At 41.9% G+C, this 27569-nt stretch overlaps 1 protein-coding gene across 2 annotated transcripts; it reads right to left on the bottom strand.

Annotated features, from left to right (window-relative positions):
• Positions 1-879: 879 nt before the first annotated feature.
• LOC133707503 (chlorophyll a-b binding protein 7, chloroplastic) lies at positions 880-6513 on the bottom strand. Of its 2 annotated transcripts, XM_062133075.1 has the most exons (6): positions 6339-6512; positions 6062-6228; positions 5389-5535; positions 3318-3450; positions 1984-2076; positions 880-1300 (listed from the first exon to the last, which is right to left on the bottom strand). In XM_062133075.1, exons 1-6 carry the CDS (start codon positions 6477-6479, stop codon positions 998-1000), a joined length of 984 nt encoding a protein of 327 aa, XP_061989059.1. In that variant the 5' UTR covers positions 6480-6512; the 3' UTR covers positions 880-997. The 2 variants fall into 2 exon arrangements, with proteins under 2 accessions (XP_061989059.1, XP_061989060.1); XM_062133076.1 differs by lacking the exon at positions 1984-2076 and having other exon boundaries at positions 6339-6513.
• Between the last annotated feature and the right edge of the window lie 21056 nt (positions 6514-27569).

Here is a 27569-nt window from a genome sequence, read left to right on the forward strand (position 1 = left end):
TCTTGATCCTCCGAATTCAATTCAATATCACTTGTGTTGAAATGTTTGACTAGCACACCACATGTCTGATATATAATCTGAGCCCTAGAATTGAAAGTGGTCCAATTCAAGATGATAATAATTCAAGCTTTCCAAAAAATGGTGAAAATTCTAGGCACGTCTCCTGTTTGGTCTCTACATCACATTCTCAGAACCACTACCTAATCCTAATGGAGAAAAGCTAAGACAGAAGGTGACTATTGTATTCCAAAAGCATTACAGTGTCTTAAACCTGAAAAAGTTGTGAAAAAGAAACAATTAACCCTAAATCGACAATTATAATGGTACTCTAAACGTTAAGAAACCTCGGACAACAACATTGTTCAACAAATAGACGGTTCATTTGTGCATATATGTGAGACAATCGTTGTGCTGTACTCCAGCTCATACTCGGAAAATCAAACAAAGAAATGAATGATGAAAATCGGAGGTTTGATCTTAGGACCGCTTGTAAACCAAGGCTATGGGACTGAGTTAGGCAACCACTAGACCGGAAAAGTTTACTCTAGGTAATATCAGGCACCTTGTGCTAGTTAACCTTCCTTCCCCTCCCCCCCCCCCCCCCCGGTCTCAAAGTCCCCCAATCTTGACAAGCAATTGACTTATACACCCCCTTAGCTCTTCTCAGTCCCCATCATATACAGAATATTGGATTGTAATGCATGTTATTTTGGCCCAATACGAGCTGGTTTGGGCCTCCTAAGACACGAGAGTCCATTGTAGTAGTTGATGGTTGCTGGAGACTTTGAGATTGCATAGGAGGAAACTAATGAGTATATATTAAAGCCTTATAATACAATTAGAAAGTACTCTATGATACAATTGCTAATTAATATCCTATAAAGAATTACTGTTTTTAATTTATATTATATTATTTTTATTTTTTATTATTATTATTTACAGTCACTTGGACTTGTACAGTTGTTTATAACATGTACATTACATATTAACAAGAAGATTACATTAGTTTGAGTATTGACAACAGATTATTGTGTAGGGGATCTGAAATGTGTTCAAGTAGGTTCTGTACAGGACCTTTACCTGTCAAGGCTGCTTGACTGTAAAAGCCCAACCAGGCAACCATAGCTAGGCGCCCATTCTTTATCTCTTTCACCTTCAGCTCTTCAAAAGCTACAGGGTCTTTCGAGAGGTTCAAGGGATCAAAAAGCTCTCCTCCTGGGTAATTAATATCACCTGGCAAGTAGATTCCCAGCGGCTCTAATGCTTCAATGCCACAATATCTTGCATATTCTGGTCCAACCTAGTCACCATCAATGTTTAAAGTAAGTGAAACCTGAAAAAGGTGTCTGCATTTACGAGCCAGGAAACACAAGCTACAAACAGAATTATGAGAGGCAAATATGTAAGGAATAGCTATGTCTTCCCCACCAGTAGCAAAAGTTTAATTTTTCGATCCTAAATTGTCGATGATGATGACATACTTTTAGAATGGTGTGGTTCTCCTAATGTATACCAATAGTCTGCAAGTTTATATGATCACAAAGTATGAACATGAAGTCTTTTGGGACAAGGAATTGTTCCAGACTATGCCATAGAGACTAAGTTTCTTTTGGTACGATGAATTATTCTGGCCGCCGACAAAGAAGAAGCCAGTTTCCTTTTCAAGTTAAAGTTCCATATTCTATGACCAAAAATGAGTCCGACAATAAGAATGACCAACAATAAGTTTTGTCAGGCTCTTAAATGACAATAAGAATGACCAACAATAAGTTTCCTTTTCAAGTTAAAGTTCCATATTCTATGACCAAAAATGAGTCCGACAACAAGAATGACCAACAATAAGTTTTGTCAGCCTCTTAAATGAGCCCCATGAGTCCCAGTGCAGACAAACCAACTTGTACCAAGCACCATTTGACAACTTGTTGAAACTTTGGAATAATAAAAAGTGAGCCCTGAAAGATTTGAGTTTCAATGATTCTTTACCATCAGGAGGACTTGGCATATGGCTATGACAATTACTCCTTGGCTTCCAGCTACGTGGAGTCCTGGGATGCCAAGGTAGTCCAGTGTATCTCCCTGGTGAACGTCAATAAGCCAGAAGGAAGAAGTTAATGATAATGCTCTTTGCATATGCTCATCGATAAGCCTAAACCCTAAACCCTAAAATCCATTCAGAAAACACATAACATGACAGCATCTCTGGGGCAGGGTGTACAGTAACAGTTATTCCCTACAACAATGCTTCAGAAATAGTTGATAATTTATCAGATGGTATATATCCACTTCAAGGAGAAACTAACACACCATAATATTGCATATTATGCGAAGATAACAAGATTGGCGGAATATATACTATCACAGTATCACTTCTAAACCAACCTTTGCCAACCTGCACTTGAGCTTTACCACGAGTATGTGGTCATATGCTGTAGGTTGTAGGTAACTTAGATTGATATTAAAAGGTTCACACAACTCGCAAAATAGTTCTATAAAAGTAGGTAGTCAACCTAGGGTGAGGTTTTTTAATTTCTGCAGAAAAGGCGGTCCGACACAAAGGCAAAAGGATAAACAGGTAGAGGTTGTAATTCTAACCATAATAAGATGATTTAATAGAAACTGGAAAGCATGTTGACAAATAACAAGTCTAAAACATATGATTGAACATCAATCTCCATAACTACCTCTGCGTTTGAAGGGGGTATGGTCATATATAGATCCCCCAACCCCGGTGGATGGATAAGACTTACAGGGGTGAATACTTTCTAAATGAAAAGAAGTGAAATCTGAGGGTGAGATCCTATTTCTGTAGATATGACTCCACTTTTGAGGAAATAACATAGGAACAGAGACACTCTTAGACTAGGATTAAAACTACTGAAAAAGGCTGATTGTGTCTTCCTGATTGAATGAGTCAATGACAGATAATCCTTTCATGTCTTACACGACAGACGATACTGAGGATTTCATTTACATAAGCGGCATAGTAAACCCAAGTTAAAAATCATTTTGGAAGTATCAAAAGAGTGTCCAGTATCCACCATATAACACACTGCAACTAATTTTCAGACTGCAGTTCCCTCATCCATTGTTTTGACCAAAAAATCAGCACAACTAAATTTCTAAATAAAAGTATCCATCATTTCAGCTAGATTCATTCATCATTCCTAGAACAATCAAGGTAGTTGAATGGTCTTCACTTTATTGAGAAGATCTATGGTATTGATTTCACAGGAAAAGGAATGACATGGCAAACCAAATTCCCAGAGAGAAAAATTGATCACTAAACAAAAGTTAATTCCAACACAGAAAGTACTAACCTTAAGCTTTGAATAGCCAACTCGCCACCATACAGGCTCAACAAAGTGAAAGGCTCCTAACAGGTCTAAAATTTCTGGAACCAAAGCACCAAAGGCAGCTAGCATGGCCCAACGCGCATGGAGTATTTCAAAGCTGCAGTTTAACAAAGAATATTCTAATTATTTGACAATTAAATTTACACTTTTGCATACTCATTTAAAGCTACACAATACCAATATTGTACTAAACATAGCAAAACACTTGAAAACAAGTATCCTTTAAATGAACTTTGCAGAACAAAGTATTTAGATCCATAGAGTAATATGAAACCACTCGGAGCAAATTAATGCAAAAGCAGTAACCACATTGTGATTACCCATCAGGAAAGTTACAAAGATATAGTTTATAACTACTATAGTTACCTTTATTATATTTTATATTTTATATTAAGAACTTAGTGAAGGATGACATCCACAGATTTCTCCCCCTTTTTACACATTATGCAGTAGTTAGGATATCAACAAAAACCCAGTCTTCACCTTTGAATCATGTCGCAAATATTTAGCTTACTATGTGCCACAGCTCAGAATCTTAATCTTGGAAGAAACTTTTGTTTTACAGATATGAAAAGTAGGATCAAAAGCTGAAGAATCAGAAAGATCATCCAAGAACTTGCTAAGGATTTTGGGGAATGAAATAGCAATTGCAGCCACTTCCGTGTGTGGCCTGTTGATAACCGCTCTTACCACCTCTTTTGGAACTCTATACCAGCTGCCATGCACGACCCAATAGGAATGTGTCCTGCTAACACAGGAGCACTCCTACTATGAAAGAACTTCACGAGTTTCTAATCTCCATCTTGAGGAGTCATTTCTAGAAGGAAAAAAACTAGCACCTTCCATCAGCAGTAGCATGGAAGAGAGCTCTTTCATATCTGCATTATTTAAATCCCTCTTAAAACAGAAACCCCAACTCAAAAGGTAGACAGAGTGATCAACAGATGTTGCTATGGTTGATTGCGGTACCTGGTTAGTCTAAAAAGTAAAGAAGCCTAGGAAACAATGACTTCAACAAATTGTCCCCAGCCACAAGTCCTCCCACAACCTTACCCTATCAATCTTTCCCACTGCAACCTGACAGCATGTAGAGAAGGTATGTCGTCCATGAGAAATATCCTTTGAAGGACCCAAATAGAGCCTCTTACTAATACATCTGCATCCCCCATTCTCCTTAATCCCATATTTGTCTCTCATCAGAATGTACTAGAGAGTCACTTTCCAAACGGAACCTCCATAACCACTTGGCAAACAAAGCCAAACATTTCTTCAATAGGTCACCAATTCCCAGGCCTCCTCTCTCATTACTCTGTGACAACCATTGCCACTTAATTAAGTGATCTTAGCTGCCTTCCTTAATACTTTACAAAGAAAGTTTCTCATTATCATCTCCAATTTCCTCGCCACCCTTTTGGGAATTTAAACAAAAACTAGTTAGAGGCTCCAGAACACCTTGAACCCAACTAAATAGACCTCCCTGGAGAGGAAAGCCAACTTCCAACTTTGCAATCTTCTCCCTTCCTTCTCTATAACCAGATTAAAAAAGATAAGTGCTCTAGGATCACCCCCAGCAAAAGACCCAAGCACTTCAAGGCCAAGACCCAACAGTGCATCCCAATAGGTTATCAAATCTCTCCGCTGTATGATCTACAGAATTAATCCCCGCCAAGGAGCATTTCGCTTTATTATACCAGATAAACCATAAAAACAATCTAGATTCACAGAAGATTGAACCAGCTTTACTTACACCAGACACAAGGAAAATAGTATGATCTGCAAATTGCAGATGAGAAACTAAACCCTCTCCCTTCCTAGTATCAAAGCTTCAATAAGCTTCATCTCCTTTTCCTTTTCTAGTAATCTGCTCAACACACCTCCGTTGCCTCATTATGCATATTCTATCTAAAAATTTGTCACCCCTCTGTCTATTGCGATATAATGAATCACAGCTAAAACCAATAGGACTCTGTAGTAAATTATAAGCAAGAACTCAGTAAGAAGATTATATAACAGAAGAAATGAAACTGCAGCTTACTTAAAATATCTTTGGAAAGCCACCGGATCCTTGCTCAGACCTACAACATCAAAACCATAATCCCCAGGTAGTTCTCCAGTAAGATATGCCGGATAATCATACGGGATAGGACCAAGCCAGCGGGGACGCTCTTCTCCATACCACAAGCTGTGAAATGTACCCCATAGTTAGTACAAATTTAGGGTAAGTCAGCGATGCTATACAGATATTTTACTAGACATTTTAAGACATATAAGTAAACGAACAATAATTTATGACTTCTATAAGAAGTAACAAAAATTAGAATTTTTGTTTAAGAGAACATAGGTTAGTATTAATAGTTGGTAAACCCAAAATAAGGTCCTGAGTAAAATGTCATTGGTTTCGATATGGGGTATTCGAATGAAACCTCATCAGATGACTAGCCAGACAGTGGCTATGACCAACTTAACAGATAGAAAGCTATTGATGCTTGCATAAATCATAAAAATAGCTAGCACCTTAGAAACTAGAGATAACACTTTCCATCTTTCCGTAAGTGTGTTGGCTATTGAAACAACGATGAATGAAATTTATCGATGACATGTAACAACTTACAGTAAAAAATGAATGAGATCGAGTGTAATACGATCCATCAACTACATAACCATGGAGTGTTTGAGATACATAGATAATGGCTCACCCGAAAAATTACCTCCGATTTCGAGCATTTTGGGCCAAGGCCCTGAACCTGGAAGAATTCTCAACCGCAACTTTCTTCCTCTCCTCCAATCGCCGCTGCAGCGACTCTCCGAGAGCGCTATTGGCTATGGCCTTCACGGCGGTGAATGGAATCGCCGAGAATACCACAACTCCCACAAGCTTCAGAGTTCAGAGGAATGGTTGCGTCAGAAGTGAAGTGATAATCACAGTGCAGCAATGGAAATTGGTAGGGGTGGAGAGAGAGAGATAGAGAGAGAGGAGGAGCGTACCTCTTGCCATGAAGCTGTGCATACCGAACGACGACGTTTGGGAAATGTGAGGTTGGTTGTGGATTTTCGGGCGAGAGATGGAGGACGAGAAATGAAAGAGGCAAGGGAGGAAGGCGAAGCTGGTGGTGGAAGGAGAGCCATGGTGTCATGATAGCCGTTCGAATTTGGGAACTATACATATGTGGGATTGTAAGCAATTTTTTACCAATGTTATTCGGATGTAACCTTCTCAAGACTAAAATATCCTCGATATTTCATTAAATTTTTTATTTTTTACCAGTATCGATATTAATTTAGCATCTTTCTAATATTTTATTTTTAATTGATTATACAACTTTTATCTAAAATTTTGGTAAAATTTCCTTTAATATTCGATATTTTCTCAATATTTGATGTTTCCATTCATTTTTTTTCCCCACTATTAATATTTCCATGACTTTTGATATTTTTGATCATTTACCTACCAACCACATTACCTAGAAGGCTAGAATTACATAATAAGAACGGGTAGGGTACGGGAGAGTCTCCTAATATTTTTGTATCAAATGACAACCTCCTAACTGTTAAAGTAGGAATCAGCTTCTATTAGTTTTGTTATGAGAAATGCACAAGGTTATCATTTGCTTGTTGCTTCAAAAAAACTGATGATAAAAGTGTTCTTGTGGCTGAAGCTACTGTCCTCAGAGATGGTATTCATTCAACACTTTTTTATAATCATACTAAAGTGTGGGTGGAGGGAGATTCCAAGTTGCTGATTAATTGTGGGAAAGATATCAATTCTTTAGAGAATCAGAACCTTTGTAGAATATATCTAAAAACTAGCTACAAACTTTCTTTTCATCAGTTTTGGACATGTTTTTAGATAAGTCAATTTTGTAGCTGATAAACTAGCTAGTTTTGTTCATAAGGATAATACTTCCTTAGTTTGGCTTAATTGCATTCCCCTTTTTGCGTTCCCAGCGTTCCATCCGGATCAGCTGGGAGGGGGAGTTGCTAAGGGCTTTGTTATATAGGTTTGTTTCTCTTACTTTTGTTTCTCTCATCAAAATAAATAAATAAAAAAGGATATGGGAGAACAATTATTTATTTATTTTTTAATTTAATTTAATTTAATATATATATATATATATATATATATATATATATATATATATATATTTAAATCATTTATCTAGTCTTATATGCCAACACTCAATTAATTGTGATACAAATAGAAATTAGAAACATTTCAGAGAGCTCATAGAAGTAATCCCTACTAAAAAAAGACTTGTGACCTAAAATCAATTCAGTAAAATTAGAAGATAGCAAGCTCCTCCCCTTTATGGTCAGAACTTGTACCACTTGTACCTTCCTCAACAACTAACAACCTCAGCAATAGATTGGCCTTCTTACTCTTGATTTTTTTCTTCTTGTCCAGCGTAGCTTTAGGCTTCAAAACTTTACTTTTCCCAATGGTATCATAAGGGAGCTTGTGAAGGCTACCCACTGGCCTTCCTTTCTTCTTCTTAGCTTGCTCACAACCAACAAATGCCACAACCACTAGCCCCATTTTAATAGCATCCAGATTCTTCTTACATATGACTAGACTCAACCTTAACTTCTTGAGAGAGATAGTAACACCATCCTCAGTCTTTAACCTACACTTTCTAGTGACAGGTTCAACTATACTTCCAATTAGCTCCTCCAATTTTCAGATATTGACTTGTCGACGCGGCTTGTGTAGCACTGCTTTCGAGGTAGTAAAAAATGATTCTGAGATGTCTCTTAGTACCTAAGCTTTGTAAACTAGGGTTTGGCCGTTAATCAGAACCCTATAATTTGTCGACCCATAAACACTGATGCAGACTGTTGCGCCGTCATTCTCGCAGCTTCAACATCATTCTTAAACGCTAGACCACGGAAAGCCGATGTGCGTCACCAGACCACACTTCCCGCACCGGCCAAACAACTTGTCATATTTAAACCTAACCAGAAACTCCATCGAATCCTCGACCCAGAATTGGTGCTTGAACAATAGAGACTGTGACAGTTCGATCTCAATGCAGATTCCAAAGCATGCCGGCGCGAAATGTCGACCGGTCCCAATCCTTAAATTCCCAAGACTGTTTCCAATCAACCTCATAATTTGCTCTGAGTGAAACGCCCGCAGAACTCTTGTAATACAATCCAATACGAAAGAAAACTTTAGTGGCACAGATGCCATCGAGCTAACCCAGTCGTACTCCGCCAAGGCCATCGAAGCCTTATTGAATCCCGCTGAATCACCACGCTAAACCCTAGACCTGTCGATAGGTTAGAAAACGAGAATAGCACGATTTCATTCAGCCTCTTTGACCTGATAAGTGCCATTGATTCTCCAGACACTTCGAAACATTTCAAGGAAGGGCTATCCTTATTGAATCCCCCTGAGCCGCCACACCAAACCCTAGACCTGTCGGTCGGTCAGAAAACGAGAATAACAAACGATTCTGTTCAGCCTCTTTGACCCGATAAGTGCCATTGATTCTCCAGACACTTCGAAACATTTCAAGGAAGGGCGATGCTTATAGTCTCATGATGTGAGGAGTTTCCCCACCATGAACACTTCCAGTTGTCTCATGCCTTTTCCTTGAGACGGTCGCAGATCCACCAGCCATTTCTCTTCTACGATGTCAAGAGAGGAGTCTAGGCGGGCTGTCATTGCATCAACTGACGACATTATTTGGTTATGTTGAAAGATCTCGCAGAAAAAACCATGACCCTAGTTTTGGGATAGAGAAAGTGGCGCTGGTTTGCTAACAATGTTTTATTTTCTTCTTAATGGGAGTATACACTGTATACTATACAGGCTATGATAATAGCTGTTTTGATACATTGACATTTTCGTAAATACTGAAAATTAAAATTGTGATGACATTTTTGTACAAATTAATATTTCTTATATTTTGGTGGCTTTATGAGAAAAGAAAATTAATGGTCCAAGTGTTATAAGTCATTAGCCTTATGTCTTATTCTTTTGTTTTTTTATCAGACCCCATATCTTATTCTTGTGTATAATCCAAAAAGAATATTTAAATAGATTTTTTTACTTCAACAGTATCTGAACTCTTCGAGGACTTTTAATACCTGTACTTTCAAAGTGATCAAGGTGATACCTGGACTCTAGTTTTCCTGTCAACGTCATACCTACGTCAAAATTCTGTTACAGCTCCGTTATTCAGAGGAACATGGGGCGCACGTGAGTCAAAAAGTCTCGGGCGTAAAAGACTTTTTCATTCGATTCCGCCCTAAAGTCTTCTTACATCAATTTTGTGAAAAATAATGTTAAAAAAGAAACTAATGAATTCTTTATCATCGATGAAAAAAAGTCTTCATCTTCGTTCTTGATAAGAACATCGGCCAACCACCACCACCCAAACCCTAGACTCCTCCTCCTACTACACCACCATCTCCCCGGAATCAACATGAACCCGATGATTGGATATTATCTCTGCTCATCCTTTTGGTATTGAACTCTTGAAACAACCACCCCATCGACTCGAATGCGACCATCGAAACAGCCTCGAGCATGTTTTGGCCGATCCGGCCCCACCAACCGGAGACCAAATTGACATTGTTCTCGCATAGAGTCACAAGATCGTCACATGCGAGAACGCATCCCACCATTTCGGCGATCGAGAATCGGAGCAATTGTTGATCTCTTTCTTCGTATCGATGATGAGCTCGGAGAGACGTTGGAAGTGAGGATGAGCTAGTGAGTATGTTGAAGGAAAGGGACTTGGATGGAGATGGGGCTCCGAATCAAATGGAGTTTTGCATTATGATGTTCGATTGAGTCCTGAGTTGATGGAGGAGAGTTGGGTTTGGCTTGAGCAGGGATTGCAGAAGGAGCTAAACAATAATACTAAGGTACCTTGATCTTGATTGATATATATGTAGAAAACTGAGGAAGACTTTTGTGCTTTTTCTTGGTTTGGTTGCATTCTAGACTTTACATCTTCATTGTTGTTCATTTTGAAGCAATGAAATTGAATATAGAGGACTTAGCTAGTATGTGTTGAATTTGGGGTTTTGAGAGAGAGTGGGTGGATCTGGGAAAGAGGAGATTGTGGACAAGGGTTATGGAGTCTTCTTTTGTTCAAGAAGTGTGGGTCTGAGATCGAGGTGAAGTCTAGAGGAAAACAATGAGTCCAAAAACTCCAAAGAAGACGAGAGGTGGAGGTAAAAAAAGAGGATTCAAATTTGCTCACCACTTTTATTTTGTGGTGATATCACCACCCTATTAAAATTTGTCACGTCATATAGAATTAAATAAATACTTAAAACATTTTTTTTTAATGAAACATCATGATTAACTATAATTATATTTTATAACACATGATAGTTTTATATTAAGTGGTGGTACCACCACCAAAGTATTGGTGGTGAGCAAATTTGAATCCAATGATTAAAAAATAAAAAGGTAAATAGTGTCCAAGTAAATCCAAAATATGTGTCTGGCCTAAACTCTAGGTTACTTGCTCTAGTTGTAATAGAGTTTATATCCAATCATTGTACGATTATGTTTCCATGTACAACTGTATCTCTATGCTTGTAATCCTCTATATAAAGAGGCCCGGCCCCCTATTATCAATGAAAGCACGACTCAATTCTCTCCCAATTTCTGATTCCCTAAAACACGTTATCAGCACGAAACCCTAACCCTGAAACTCTAAAATCGTAGCTTTCAAATCCTAACAACCACCGACCCCCACATTAAAGCTCTCGATCCCAAGAACTCAGAACCGACGGTGGAACAACAGAAACCGATCGGAAAAGTACCGAACCGGTCCCCACAAGAGAAAAAGGATTCCTGCCCGGTTCACCACCTTCCAGACCGCCTTCTACTGTCAAATTTGGTCAGCATCGGTGTTTTGACTCCAGGATCCAGGAACCGGAATCATAACTTTCGGAACCGGCCATAACGTCACCAGACCGATCAGCTCAGTACTTATACGTCAAACCGGCCATCCCAGATTTGCTGCACCAGCCCAGTTCACTGCCCTACACATTTTCAGCCCAACCCAGTGTGAGTAGCAGCCTTGCCTAGCCCTTGCGCGAGCCTCTGTCCACCACGGTTCACCTGCTCACTCCCGGCACCGATGTAGCAGCAGTTTCCGACCAAAAATAGAAAACCGGAAAGAAAAAGAAGAAAAAAAGAGGCGCATGGCCCAGAAAGAAAAAGAAAGGCACGCGGCCCAAAAAGAAAGAAAAAAAAAAGCCTGCAGCCCAGAGAGAAAAGAAAAGGGACGTGGCCCAGCAAAAGAAAAAAGAAAAAAAAAAAGGAGGAAGAAGGTGGACGGGGGCCCAGAAGAGAAGAAAAGGAAAAAAAGGAGGAGACCGGCCCAAAAGAAGTCAAGGCCCACCAACCAATCCTCAGTAGGCTTGGGCCTAAGCAGAAAAAAAAGAAAGAAAAAAAAAAGGAAGGCCAGCCCACCAGCCAAACAATTCCGCCAACCACTGCCTAGCTCCGGCCACCAAATTCCGGCGACTTTTTCCTGCAAATTTTTGACACTTTTTGAGGTATGTTTTAAAGGTTCTTTTGGAGTTTTTGAAGTTTTTTTTATTATTTTTCTCTTCTTTTTCTCGGGGACTTGCTACCTCCCTTTCTTCTTCATAGGGGAGACAAAAAGCCGAACTGTTGGGGTTTGTTCTCACTCCAGGCTTGGAGCTTGCAGAGTCATCCAAACTTAGAGTTTGTTGAGAAGTTATGATCGACCACAAACACATCATTGTTTCGGTCTAATTCAATACCTCTTGGAATCGGATTTCGTGGAAGTGACTGCTAAAAAATTCCTAATTTCTTGGGAGCGACTATGCTCAGAATTTTTATATGTTTTTATGGTAATATTTTTCGCTTCGAAACTAACCCTTTTTCTTGTTCTCTTTCAGGATGAGTAACCTGAACAAACTGGACTTCGCTCTATTGGGAACAACTGGCTCTGGATATCACAAGTGGGTTTGTGATGTCAGCCAGCATCTCAAGGCCGATGGAATCCTAGATACGATTCTCGAGCCTAGCCAGGACGTGCTAACTGTTGAGCAAGCTCAAGCTTTAGAAGCAAATAGAGCAGCCTTAGAGGCAAATAAGGCGAAAGCCATCATCCTAATGACTCGTCATATGGTTGATTCGCTCCAATACAAGTATATTGTAGATACCTCTACTAGCAAGCTAGTTTGCTATCTCACCATGCATAAGTAACACCCTCTTAGGGGGGGCCCACAAGCCATGGTGGGACCAACCGCGACATGCATACTGTAGCCCGACATACAACCTACCCCGTGATAGTCGGAAGCGGCTAAGACCTCGCCGGGAAGCAACCTTTCCGGCCTTGCCAATATGCCTCCACAATATGTATTTCTAGACTAGAATGGGACTTCTTGTCCCACATTGAAGAAAATGTAAAGGAAGGAACCTCCCTTCCCTATAAAATTAGACTCCTTCCCACTTACTCCAACATCCCATTACATACTCCACTCATGTAATCAACTTGGGCCGCAAGGCCCAAACACACATAGTACAATATTCAAGTGGACATAGTCTCCTGCTAAGGTGGGGGACGAACCACTATACTTCTCGTGTCTATCTCTCTCTCTCTCTTTCTTTAACGTTAATTAGACCCCTCGGTCACTTATATTAACATTGGCGCCGTCTGTGGGAAGCCAACACAAAGGCTTCGTCACGTACCGTGAACTTTGGTCTGCTAGTGTCAAATCAACACTCGGTCAACACCCATATGGCTGGTCAACGCCCATCAGGCTCGGTCAACGCCAAAAAAAAAAAAAACTAAGCAACTTGGGGCACCAAGTTTTACACCAACATCAAGCGGCAATGCCTCTTACGACAACGTCGCGCCAGCGGTAAAACCAAAAAAACAAAAACAAAATTTTAAGGTACCAATTTACTCTGGACACCCACAAAATCACTTTTGGCACTCATGACGACAACATAAACAAAAAACGTCCATCACGGTCTTCCGCCAACGCCAAGCGCCATTGCACGAGTCCGCTAGCAAGTCTGACGCCAGCCCAAGTCATTCTTCCGCCAACGCATAGGTCAGCTAGCAAAATCTAACGCTAGCCCAAGCCAACACCAGCGTCAGTAGACGCATGCACTCCGCTAGGCATCATCCCATCCTTGGCAGCAACGTACAACACCGCTAGGTACCACCGCGGAGCACACCACCGCTAGGAGCCTCCATCGAGCAAGGTACAGCCAAGGGCCATCTCAACGAGGTTGTCAAGCCTTGAATTGATCCGCCAGGGATCAATCAATCAAGGATCGATCCGCCAGCGACAGTCCAGTCCGCCAGGCCTTACTCTAAGCAACTGGTAAACGCACAGCCCAACGGCATAACACCAGCATCAAGCTCGCTTAATGCAAGCCGCAAGTGCACCGCTAGGCAGCCCCGCCAAACACATCTTCACTAATGTCAATCATTAACTTCAAGCACAGTGATTGCACATTTGCTCCGCTAGCAACCCGCCACTGGACAAAGCTCTGCTCGAGCCAAAGCTTCACCACTGGCCACCACCGCTGGCTCAAACCACCGCTAGCCAAAAGCTTCTCCGCTGACCATCATCATCGCTAGCTAAAGCTTCACCACCGGCCACCACCGCTGGCTCAAACCACCGCTAGCCAAAAGCTTCTTTGCTGACCATCATCATCGCTAGCCAAAGCTTCACAGCTGGCCACCACCGCTGGCTCAAACCACCGCTAGCCAAAAGCTTCTTCACTGACCATCACCACCGCTAGCCAAAAGCTTCTCCGCTGACCATCATCACTGCTAGCCAAAAATCTCTAGCTCACCCTTCAAACCTGTACACCACCAACAACAAACCATTAAACCTGTAATTGATCTGGGCATGGGATCAGCGGTCACCTTCTTTATCGACACCCAGCCATCAAGCAATTTGCTCTCTACACCCAGCAGCTTGCTTTCTTATCTCTTTGCGCACAAATCAGATGCCCGCCACATCCACCTACCCTCGATGAGTTCAATCAAGGCCTCAGACTCTGAGTCTATCGCTGGTCAAAGAAACTAACAAGCTAAGCCTCGTTTCACCTTTAATTTATCTGCCAATTGAGATATATATGGAATTGTGAGCGCTGGAGCTGTGAGCGCCTCAAGCCTCACTTCTACAAAACTGAACTATTACTTGTGAACAGCATGACTTTTGGCTCTAATGGCACCTGTCAATAACGTGATATAGTTGACACTTGGTCTTCCTATGCTTTTGCCACAAACGTTCATGTTGCTACATATCTTATTCATACATATAATCTATTATAATCATAGGCATACTCAACTTACAATGCTTATATCCATCCATATATGCATGAATGCCTTGATAAAATCCTTCTATCTTAAATGCATGATTAGCCTGCAGTATTACATGCTCCCACCGTCAACTACTACTAGGCTTTGTGTAAACTTATCATTGGTGATTCAATTTACACCTTCTTTAGTGATATGCATACAAATGTGCCTAATTAATAATTAATCTAGGCTACCATGGGTACTGGCTACTTAGCCGCTTAGCTAGCACATGCAAGTTTTTGCTTATGGGAATTGCAGTTCTACGTCTATGACTATTTAGTTTACATGCTAGCGCAAGTGACCATGTTTCAGTTACAATTCCAAACTATGCTATTCACCTTTTTTCGGCGTCATAGCTTTATAAGCATGTGAATAGCTAAGACATCTATGCGCAAACTTGCTCACTTAAATTGACCTCATTGCCTTTTGAAAAGGCACGACAAAATGCACATATATAGCTAGTAAACTCTCATAGCTACTGCATATATGCCATATGTCGTATATATTTCTCAACATCATAATTACACATTCAAAATAGCAATGAACTTTGGTCTGTACCCAATCTAGTTCAATATCTGTATTGATATATGCAAAGTGACTATTTGTGTATCAATCTCTATATATAGGCTGTAGGGCCTAGTACTGACATGATGACTTATTGAAAATGTTTCTTTAACATCTCATTGTCACTCTGAAATTCATATTAGAGCACATAATCAAGCATGTCATTTGTGGTCAAACTACAAGATTGCTTATACACTTTGCTTAATATTTTATCAAAGTACATATATAAGCTATTAGTGTTGATTTTACAAACTCATGTACTAATCACCTATCTTGTTTCAAGGAGACATATTCACCGATCACCTTTCCAATTAGCGAAATCATCATCCTCAAACTAAGGTTCTTCACCGGAGCAATGGAGCGTCATGCTTGGACAACTCCAACATGATTTGGGTACTTATATCAATTCCAACTCCAACTCACTCCAAATCGGTATAAGATAAGTAACTATATCTTATCTTTTACGCTCTTGCAATTAGAGCTATTGTCATGCCTTTACATGCTTTTACTATATGCCCACAATATATTACACTTGATATGTCTTTACATGCTTCCATGACTTTAGGCATGCTTACAATATGTATCAATTTTAGTAGCACACCTACTATGCTTACATACTATTGTCATGCCTTAACATGTTTACAATAATTCAAAAATGTTATTAGCAACTTTACTACAAGTACTTGCTATACACATGCCATGCTTAAATCAATTTAATGTGACACTCACTTAAACAAACTATGCCACATCTAAAAGCTTGTGACACTTATGACTTAATTAAACATGCTTGGATAACGACTTGCTTGGGTTACGACTCGCTTGGGTATCGAGCATGGCCACGACTTGTTTGGGCCACGCCCCGCATGCTCGCACAACGCCTACCCGCTCAACTACACCCAACTTGCTCGAACACAACCTAACTCGCTCAAACATATCCAACATGCTTTAGTTAAGCTCTAGGTTCACAATGCTTCATAGCTTTCATCGGAAGCTACTCCCAAAATTTTATATGGACACCCATCACACTTGCAATTATCTAATATGCATGTTACATGGCCATAAGATCCATATATTATTAGTTGCTATACTTATTTGTCATTGTTCATACAATTACAAACTTTACATATACTTTATATGTAAACATATGGTCTAGCCTCCGGGCACCATACTTTGTCAAACTCTCCCCACGGGAAAGAGACCTAAACCGGTCTAAGACTCCACGAGTCTATGGTCCACGACCAACCGCCAAGCGGTAGGGCAACGCCTCATAATGACAATGACCACTACGCGGCATTGCAGTCAAGCTTTTTCTCCTCCGGGAAAGAGTAAAGGGACCGGTTAACGTAGCCCACGGCAGCCATTGATCCGGCAGTTAACCCCCGACGCTTGGGTATCAAATATTAGGTTCACTACCTAACACCTACTGCTTATACGCAGCTCCCCTCATCAAACAATTTTCTAACCATACAGAGGTCTATAGCCAGGAGTGGGGGACTCCTCGGAGGGCCTAGCAGGGGCCCACCCGAAAGGGCATAAGCGTTCGCTCCTACCAATTCTAGATGGACGACACACTTGCACTAATTATGCTCGCAATATGGCATAAAGCCACGCTTTGGTATCAACCCCGCAAGAAACCCTCATTTGACTGGGGACTTCTGGGACTTTTACATACAGCCCAACATAATTAGCAACGGTTACGCTCATGCCTTAGGGCATCACCTTCGAGCTACCCGTTGATGCCTCATGACATCTCCGAGCTTTAACGCTCTTGCCTTCCCGGCAACCCCGAGCTTCACGCTCTTGCCTTCCTGGCAACCCCGAGCTTTCAAGCTCACGCCTTCCTAGCATCCCCGAGCTTTCACGCTCTTGCCTTAGCGGCAGCCCCAAGCTTTCATGCTTACACGACAACCTCGAGCTTCCCACTCACGCCTTCCTATCACCCCCAAGCTTCCCGCTCACGCCTTCCCGGCATTCTCAAGCTTTACACTCATGTCCCCTAGACATACTGCACATTAATGGAATATTGAATTCTTCTACCATTTGTCATTTGCAACAAATCGAATTCTTTTCGCGTTCCATTAATACGAGCGAAAACCAAACAAACACAAGTGTTCGCGTATTCATCGTTCACGAATTAAAAAACGCTTGCCTTCATGGCACTCATGCAACTTACACCTAGCATAACCTCGTCAACTCGACCTCGTTTGTTCTCTTGCGAGCATCATGCACATCATATGAAATTCATATGCTTATTCGTGATATGTTCACACAATCATATGGTTTCTCGAGTTTATACGTCATAATCGATCGTACTCGGCTCCATTCACGTGTATACATCAACATGTATCATGTACCTCATACATTCGTATATGCCAATGCATATTAGGACAACTCACATACGTTGCCCAATACAACAAGCATCCTAGGTGCGCATGTTCCTATATTTGTTTTACAGGTTGAAGAGTCCCTTCTTGCTTACGGAGTTCGGGGACTTGTAGGGGCTCGGCGTCGCTCGGACGTCACTTATGCTTGATGACATCATGTGTATAACTCCCCAACCAAGAAGCTCCTCTTACTTGGGGACTTCGGGGACTTGTAGATACCTCTACTAGCAAGCTAGTTTGCTATCTCACCATGCATAAGTAACACCCTCTTAGGGGGGCCACAAGCCATGGTGGGGCCAACCACGACATGCATATTGTAGCCCGACATACAACCTACCCCATGATAGTCGGAAGCGGCTAAGACCTCGTCGGGAAGCAACCTTTCCGGCCTTGCCAATATGCCTCCACAATATGTATTTCTAGACTAGAATGGGACTTCTTGTCCCACATTGAAGAAAATGTAAAGGAATGAGCCTCCCTTCCCTATAAAAGGAGACTCCTTCCCACTTACTCCAACATCCCATTACATACTCCACTCATGTAATCAACTTGGGCCGCAAGGCCCAAACACACATAGTACAATATTCAAGTGAACGTAGTCTCCCGCTAAGGCGGGAGACAAACCACTATACTTCTCGTGTTTCTCTCTCTCTCTCTCTCTTTTTTTAACGTTAATTAGACCCCTCGGTCACTTACATTAACATATATGAACGAAGAAGACCCCAGAAGGCTGTGGGTCTCACTTGAAGAAAGATTTGGCAACGTCCGTGACTCCCTGCTTCCTGAACTAGAAGTGAGATGGCATAGCCTCTGCTTTTGTGATTTCAAGTCAGTTATTGACTACAACTCGGAATCACTTCGCATTAAATCCTTAATGGAATTCTGTGAAAAAGATATCACAGATGCGATGTTGATTGAGAGGACTCTCTCTACCTTCCATGTCTCTGCATTGATGGTTCCTAAGAACTATCGAATCGATGTTACTGCAGGACGGATCACAAGGTGTCATGAGCTCATTGGAGCTATGAATGTCGCTGAAAAGCATGACAACATCCTTGTGAAGAACTATAATTCGAGACTCATGAGAACAGAGCATATTCCAGAGTCCAATTATAGTCGCGCCCCTAAGGGAGGGCCCCAAGGGCGAAACCCTAAATTTAGGGACAATTCTGGACGTTTTGGTCCATATTCTCTCTCTAATGAGGAAGGTAACCACGAAAATAGGCGGACACGAAACTGAAGAGGTTAACGTGGAAAGAGAGAGGGAGGCAATACCTCTGGCCATGTTGGTGGCGCCATCAACATTAAGAGCCATCCAAATGACGCTTTCAAAGCGCCTCAATCAATATTAGAGTCTGAGTACAGAGATGAATGTTCCCGATGTGGATTATCCGGTCATTAGGCACACGTTTATAGAGCTTGTGAATAAATTGTCACCGCCTACAAAGCATATTGCGAAGCAAGAGAAGCTCACTATGTGGAACAAGAAGATCAAGAAGATGATCTAGAGTGAAGGGTTGAAGACTTCAAACTTGGCTGGGATCAATAGATCGCCAATTCTATATTAAGTCTTTATTTTTCCATAGATGTAATAGGCAATTGTCATATACTTTGTAGTAAATGTCATTGGTTTAGTTTTTCTTCACATAAGTTTATCCAAAATGAGTATGATGTCTAGGAAGGTTTTGAGATAAGTGGTACTTGTTAACGTTTGGATCCGTGGGGATCTAATTAACGATAAGTAAAGAGAGAGAGAGAGAGAGAGTGACACAAGCGAAGTATAGTGGTTCACCTCCCGCCTTAGCGGGAGACTACGTCCACTTGAATGTGTACTAGTGTGTCGAGCCTTGCGGCCCAACAAGATTACAAGTGATGTAATGGAATCATGTTTAAGTGGGAGGAGGCATTCCTTTTATAGGTGAAGGAAGCCATTTCCTTTACATGGTTTTCGATGTGGGACAAGCAACAACTATTTCTAGTCTAGAAAAGCATATTGTGGAGGCAACTTGGCAAGGCCGGAAAGGTGGCTTCCCGGCGACGGATTTGCGACTTCCGGATACCGTAGCGTAGCTTGAACATAGGGCTACAACATGCAAGTGGCGGTTGGGCCTCACCATGGCTTGGGGGTGTCCCAAAGAGGGTGTTAATTATGCTTGGTGAGATAGCAAACTAGCCTTGCTAGTAGAGGTATCTACAAGTCCCCGAAGTCCCCAAGTAAGAGGAGCTTCTTGGTTGGGGAGTTATACACATGATGTCACCAAGCATAAGTAACCGGGCGGTACGGAGCCCCTACAAGTCCCCGAACTCCGTAAGCAAGAAGGGACTCGTTTAATCCTGCACAATGAGACAAAAAAACGCACATATGTAGAATGCTTGTTGTATTGGTTACCGTTCGTATTTAATGGAATGCGAAAAGAATTCGATTTGTAGTGAGCAACAAATGGTAGAAGAATTCAATATTCCATTAATGTGTATGAACATGTAAAATGTTGGTAGTTGTATATGTGGATCTTATGGCCATATAACACGCACAATAGATAGTGGCAAGTGTAATGGGTGTCCAAAGTAATTTTGTGGGAGTAGTCCCGGTGACATAGAAAGAAGCGTTTGTGAACTTGGGGCTTAAGTAAAACATGTTGGACATGATCGAGCAAGTTGGGTTGCTTGAGCAAGTTGGGTGTAGTTGAGTGTGTAGGCGCTGTGCGAGCATGCGAGGCGTGGCCCAAGCGCAAGTCGTGGCCATACTCGATACCCAAGCAAGTCGTAACCCGAGCAAGTCGTTTATCCGAGCATGTTTTAGTAAGTCGTAAGTGTCACAAGCTTCTAGATGAGTGTCACATATTTATTTAATTGAGGTGCAATTAAGTAGTAGCATGGCATATGTGTATAGCATGTACTTGTAGTAAAGTTGCTAATAACATTTTGTAGGCATGCTTAAGGGTTATGGAGACATGTATAGTCATGGCAAAGGCTCTAATTGCAAGAGCGTAAGAGATAAGATAGAGTGACTTATCTTATGCCGAGCATGACGGTCTATTGCATCGGCGAAGTTCCTTAGTAGAAGCCTCGTTAATTGATGCGGTACTAAGTGACGGCGTCCCCTTAACATAAGGTAAATGATTAGCATTCCTTCCATATAATTAAATTGATTAAATATGTGCCATAGATATTTAATGTACACATGTTTTAGAATGTCACAGTAGTGACCATAGTGATATTGTTGCTTCGTATATATGCATGGCATCAATTGACATGTAAAGTCTAGAATTTCATGCGCATGTGCAGATGCAAGTTTGCATCATATTTGAATTAGGTGAAGCAAAAAATGAAAATTGATCTAGGGTGTGATCATGGTATTTTGAGCTTATCTTATTGCTAGCTTTATAAACCAAGAAGGTCGTACACATGTACAAGCTTAATTTCAATGCTATGAACACGTAAATAAATGAAACCCATGTGTGATAGTGTTGATTGATGATAAGCATACGCTTGTGGTTAAGCACCAAAATAATTGAGGTAAACCATCTAAGAGATGATTAATATGGTGCATGGTAACAGATATGCTTGACATGATAATCGATGCGATTGCATTTCAATACTTGTACGTAGCAATGAAACAAGCTTAGCCAGTAGAAACTTAGTGGAATAAGTTTGACATTTGGGCCATGTACATCACAGAGTCATGTCTAAGTAAATGCCAGTTTGATAATAATGAAAACCAAATAAGGTAAACACATGTTAACCTCATGACACTAGTTTATTATGCTCTCAAAAGTCATAAATTGCTAGTTGCAACGTGCACGGATGCAGTATGTACTAGAATGAAGCATGAGGTGTCTAGTATATCATCATATATGCATGTGCCAAACCATTTATTCGGTGGACACCTGGAATCAAAACAGATTAAGAGTGCATATGTGGCCACATATAATTTTGGCATCTGGTAAGTGACACATGCGAACACAAATATGAACGCACAGCAAGTTGAAGAGCACATATATATACATATTTGAATGCCAAACAAACTGCATGGAGAAAAAGGACTTAGCTGTTCGTAAATCAGAGGTTGAGCGAACAACGTGTGGCAGTGAGGATGGTGCTGACTCTGATCGAAACATGGGCGAGGCTGAAATATATATAGTCGAGAGTCGAAGATGGGCATTCGAGCGCGCAGAGAGAGTTAAAAACTGCTGGGTGCACAGAGTGAGTCTCAGGGGTGCCAAGAGAAGAAGGATTGAACACGAATGCCCAGAGTAGATGATAATCTGGGTGTGGAGAGAGTTGTCCAGCGGTGTTTTAGAACTCAGCGGGGGAATTGGTGCTCAGCGGTGACCCGGAGTCAGCGGAGGCATGGAGTCAGCGGAGACATGGTGCTCGGTGGAGTTGGCTAGCGGGTTTTCCGGCGGAGCGGAGCATGGTGCTCGGTGGAGCTTTGCCGTCGGTGGTGGTCAGCGGAGGCAGTTTGCCTTTGATGGTTGTTAGCGGAGAAAGTTTTGAGGTTGCCGCTGATTGTTGCCGGAGTTGAGCGGAAGAAACTTGGCGGTGATTGTTGCCGCCGATGATGATTGAAGAGTGGGTGTCCACAGTGGATCTGTGGGTGTCCAGACCTGGAGGTCAGCGGGGACGTAGAGCTCGACGGAGGCCCGAAGCTCGGCGGAGGTGTGAAGGCCAGCGGAGGCAAGGTTCAGCGGAGGTGGCTGGTTCTGCTGGTTTGAGGCTAGCGGTGAACAGTGTGGCAGGTATTTTCCGTCGAAGATGAGCAGAGATAAAGTTGATGCTCAGTTTTGTTGCCGAGATAAAGGTGATGCATGCACCTTTTTGTGATTGCTGAATAGCTAGTGGTGATGACCGGTGGTATGTGCCGCTGGTGGAGCTGAGCGGAAGAACTGCCGCTGACGGAGATTAGCGGCGCCTTGTTTCCCGCTTATGAAGCTTAGAGGAGAAGCTTGCACAAGCCCAGCGGACTGGTGCTCATGACAGCGGAGGTTATTGCCGGTTAGCGGAGCGGAGATGCTGGTTGGCGGAGCAGTGCACTGGGCTTTGCCGCTGACGGTGGTCAGCGGGGAAAGAGTTGGCCGGCGGGGTGGTGCCTTGGAGATGGCCGGTGCCTAGCGGAGGTTTGTCCTTGGCGGAGCTGTTAGTGCTGGTGATGATTGAGGAATGGTCATGCTGGCGGAAGCTCTAGCTTAGCGGTGCCGCTGACTGAAGAAGAAGGAGGTTGGATTTGGGTGCCCAGAGCAAATCTCTGGGTGTCCAGAGAAGTTTGACGGCAATTTTTTTTATTTTTTTGGAGGTTCAGCGTTGACCAAGCCTTGATAGGCGTTGACCTGCTCCGCCAGGCGTTGACCGACCTTAATTTGATGTTGAACGAGCGTTGACTCGACACTTTCGGGTCAAAGTTCGTGGTAGGTGACGAAGCCTTTGTGTTGGCTTCCCACAGACGGCGCCAATGTTAACGTTTGGATCCGTGGGGATCTAATTAACGATAAGTAAAGAGAGAGAGAGAGAGAGAGAGTGTGACACAAGCGAAGTATAGTGGTTCACCTCCCGCCTTAGCGGGAGACTACGTCCACTTGAATGTGTACTAGTGTGTCGAGCCTTGCGGCCCAACAAGATTACAAGAGATGTAATGGAATCATGTTTAAGTGGGAGGAGGCATTCCTTTTATAGGTGAAGGAAGCCATTTCCTTTACATGGTTTTCGATGTGGGACAAGCAACAACTATTTCTAGTCTAGAAAAGCATATTGTGGAGGCAACTTGGCAAGGCCGGAAAGGTGGCTTCCCGGCGACGGATTTGCGACTTCCGGATACCGTAGCGTAGCTTGAACATAGGGCTACAACATGCAAGTGGCGGTTGGGCCTCACCATGGCTTGGGGGTGTCCCAAAGAGGGTGTTAATTATGCTTGGTGAGATAGCAAACTAGCCTTGCTAGTAGAGGTATCTACAGTACTTAAGCGAGTTTTGCTCCACCGACATCTCTCTACTCACATGGTCATATTTATTTTGGAGTTACCAAAAGAAGTCAAACGACTACCTTTGTTTTGCATTAGCTGGCATTCAGATTAGATTCTCTTAATGGTTAAGTGACAATGATGTACACCGTTGGCTTATGAATAAAATTTTGAGTTCTTTTCATTATGACTCCATTTTGATTCTAAGCATATTACTTTGTGACTACGATGGCTGGGCCATCTGGATTAGTTCAAGGACATGGAATAGCCCAAATTCCATTTATTAAATGGCACCTTGATTATTGTCACAGAATCTCTAAACGCTCTTACGGCGAATCAAACCCTATTGAGTCATTCGAGCCAACGGATTCCATGCGGGAACACATGTAGAGAACGGAAATGAGTTCCTTTGCAATACCTCTAATGATTGCGAACAAAGGTGTATCTTAGAGAAGTTTATGTGTTTCTCTAGTGGACTCTATGTCACTATTCGAGCTATTAAATCCAATAAAGTCATGAGATAAGATCTCTTGGATTTAGACACATATTGGCTTTGAGACGATAGGATAGGTCATCCTGGTCATGATATGATGATCTGTCTACTAAAGACTTCACAAGGACATCCATTCTTTTGAGCGAAACGAAGCAAGAATCAAAAGTTGATTCTTGGACTAAGTGTGATCGCCGCTATTGCCTCTGGTGCCGCCCCGTCCACCACCAGCCTAGGGCTGGCATAGTCCCTATCCATGACGCCATGGATGGTGTCCATCATGGTGATAGTGCCCCAGGTAATGCTGCAATCACCAACTTTGCTTCAAATAGCGTTTCAGACGCTCAGGCTGAACCACAATCCTCATTGGTTACTTCTCAGGCCTATCACTCATTTTTAGGGCTGGGTATTTAAGCCCGAAAACCCGCAAACCCGGACCGGCCTGTCAAAGCCCGACCCGTACGGGCCGGGCCCAATTATTTTTTTCATCGAAACGGGTCGGGCCGGGCCTTGACTTTCAGCTAAACGGTTCGGGCCGGGCCTTGTGTTTGAAAATAGAAAAAGCCCGTCAGGCCCGTATTAGACATCAAAAGACAGATGGCCATGTATAATTGGTCCTAATATAGAGAGTAAAATCCTTATCATAGGATTGAACACACAAGATTCTTCTCCAAAACCTAAACCTAATCTTCAGCCTCCATTGAGTCCATTCTAATCTTATCTACCCGATCTGAAAGTCTGAAACGCAAGAGGCGCCTCTCCTCCTCCAAACTCCAAAGTCGAAACTGAGCTCTCTCCTCCGCCCTAGCTGTGAGGCCGAGCCGCCGAGACACCAAACGGGCTCTGATCCTTCTCTCTCTCTTCACTGTACCTGCACGACGCCGATCCTTCTCTCTCTCTTCACTGTACCTGCACGACGCGGCCGACGCCTCCATCTTTCTCCTTCATAGATCGACGCACCGAGCCACCGAGTGATCTCCGGCGCTGTCTAGCCCAGCTCTGTTCCTCTCTCTCTCTCTCTCTTCACTTCACCTGCACGAACAAACCGATCGGAGAAACCGAGATCTGATTCTCCTTCAGTCTTCTCCAGATCTGATTGTCTTTCTTTCTCCGCAAATCCCCGAGACGCCGTACGGTCTTCTTTCAATAATGTTGCAGATGGTTACCAGCTGCGATTGTTCTGGTTATCAAGGTTTGTCTCTCTGTCTCTCTCTCTCTCTCTCTCTCTTTCTCACCATATGTGATTTGATTTCCTCTGCGTAGTCTTTTGAAAGTCTGATTACTGAATGTGAGACTGATTACTAAATGCGATTTTTGAATTTCCAAAACTGCAGACTTCGATTAAGCACAGAGTGCTCTCCAGTCTCGCATCCTCCTGCTGCTGTAGTCTGCGATTTAGGTACTCCTCGAGCTTTTCGCCTTGTTCAATTTGTTGTTTTGATGATATGTGAGGGGAAATTGGAAGGGGCTTGCACAATTAGGGTTTAGTATCTGCTGCTGCTTTGCTTTATTTCATATTCATCATGTGATTGTGATTGTGATTGTGATTGAACTATGCAAATTGTTATTGATGTTTCAGTTTGTTATTGATGCAAATTGTTATTGATGTTTCAGTTTGTTATTGATGCAAATTGTTATCGATGTTTGGGCACACTTTGATGCAAATTGTTATTGATGTTTCAGTTTGTTATTGAACTATGCAAATTGTTATTGATGTTTCAGTTTGTTATTGATGCAAATTGTTATCGATGTTTGGGCACACTTTGATGCAAATTGTTATTGATGTTTCAGTTTGTTATTGAACTATGCAAATTGTTATTGATGTTTCAGTTTGTTATTGAACTATGCAAATTGTTATTGATGTTTCAGTTTGTTATTGATGCAAATTGTTATTGATGTTTCAGTTTGTTATTGATGCAAATTGTTATCGATGTTTCAGTTTGTTATTGATTGTGATTGAACTGTTATTGATGTTTCAGTTTGTTATTGATTGTGATTGAACTATGCAAATTGTTATTGATGTTTCAGTTTGTTATTAATTCTTCTCCCTGTTTTGGTTGTAGAATGGCCACCGATGGGAATGTTATTGTACCATCGCCGAAAGCTCCAGCTGAACCAAACCCGGGAGCTCCTGAGGCTCCGCCTACGGCTCCAACATCTGCTCGTCCTCCTAGACCATCAAAAAGCAAGAGAAAGTGGGCTGAAAAGAAGGCAGTGAAGCCACTGAAGGTCACAGCCAGGTCTGATGTATGGGCACACTTTGAGAAGTTTGATAGGGCAATTATAGAAGTTGTGGATGGAAAGAAGCAGGAAGTTGGACGTGAAGTAAGAGCAAAGTGCAGGTATTGTGAAACTGACCTTGCTGGAGATTCTTCTTTTAGTGGCACTAGCACATTAAGAAGGCACATTGAGATTGTATGCAAAAAATACCCGGGTAGGGCTGATATAGAGGGGCAGCAGGTTTTAACTAGTGATGGGATGGCTTCCCGTACTCTAGTGTCTAGAACTTGGACTGAAGATGCATGTACTTTAGCTGCATGTAAAATGATAGTAGTTAATGAACTACCATTTAGTCATATAGAGAAACCTGGGTTTAGGCATTTTTGTGAAGTAGCTATCCCCCATTGGACAGTCCCATCTAGACGTGCCATTGTAAGAAAATTTTTAGAATTGTATGATGAAAAAAAAGAGGAGCTGAAAATGGAATTAAGCAAGCATAGGGTCTGTCTCACTACCGATACATGGACATCGGTACAAAATGTGAACTACATGGTGTTGACCGCCCATTTCATAGATAGTGGGTGGAAAATGCACAAAAGAATTTTGAACTTTTGTGTCATTTCCAATCACCAAGGCACAACCATAGGAAAAATGCTTGAAACGTGTTTAATAGATTTGAAAATTGATAAAGTGTTGACTGTGAGTGTTGATAATGCATCGGCAAATAAGGTTGCCATTGATTATTTGAGGAGAAAAATGGCCAATTGGGCTGTACCCCCTGTTTTGGGAGGCAAGCATTTGCATGTTAGATGTCTTGCACACATTTTAAACTTGATTGTGAAATCTGGTTTGGCTATACTAGATAGAGCAATAGCTAGTATAAGGAATGAGGTAAAATATGTTAGGAGCTCTTCCTCTAGATTAGATGTGTTTAAGTTGTGTGTTGAAAGAGAAGTGCCTGAATGCAGCAAGGTGTGTATTCTTGATGTTCCAACAAGGTGGAACTCTACATATTTGATGTTAGAGACTGCAATTCAGTTAAAGAAGGCATTTGATAGATTGGCAGAAGAAGAAGATGTGAAATATACAAGCTACTTTGATGAGGATGAGGAACTATTACAAGAAGAAGCTGCTCTTGAAGAGGCAAAGCGCAGAAAACCGATGAAGAGGGTAGGGCCTCCAAAGGACGAAGATTGGGAGAGGGCTGAGTTGTTTGTGGGGTTTCTGAAAGTTTTCTATTCTGTTACACTCCGGATTAGTGCATCTACTAAGCCTACTGCA

Source organism: Rosa rugosa, chromosome 4 (assembly GCF_958449725.1).
Source record: "Rosa rugosa chromosome 4, drRosRugo1.1, whole genome shotgun sequence".
Lineage (NCBI taxonomy): Eukaryota > Viridiplantae > Streptophyta > Magnoliopsida > Rosales > Rosaceae > Rosa > Rosa rugosa.

Coding starts and splice junctions, on each gene's coding strand:
- LOC133707503 (XM_062133075.1), bottom strand. CDS start 6,479: ATGGCTCTCCTTCCACCACCAGCTTCGCCTTCCTCCCTTGCCTCTTTC. Junction 6,229..6,338: donor GCACAGCTTCATGGCAAGAG/GTACGCTCCTCC, acceptor TGAACTCTGAAG/CTTGTGGGAGTTGTGGTATT. Junction 1,301..1,983: donor TATGCCAAGTCCTCCTGATG/GTAAAGAATCAT, acceptor GATGGTGACTAG/GTTGGACCAGAATATGCAAG.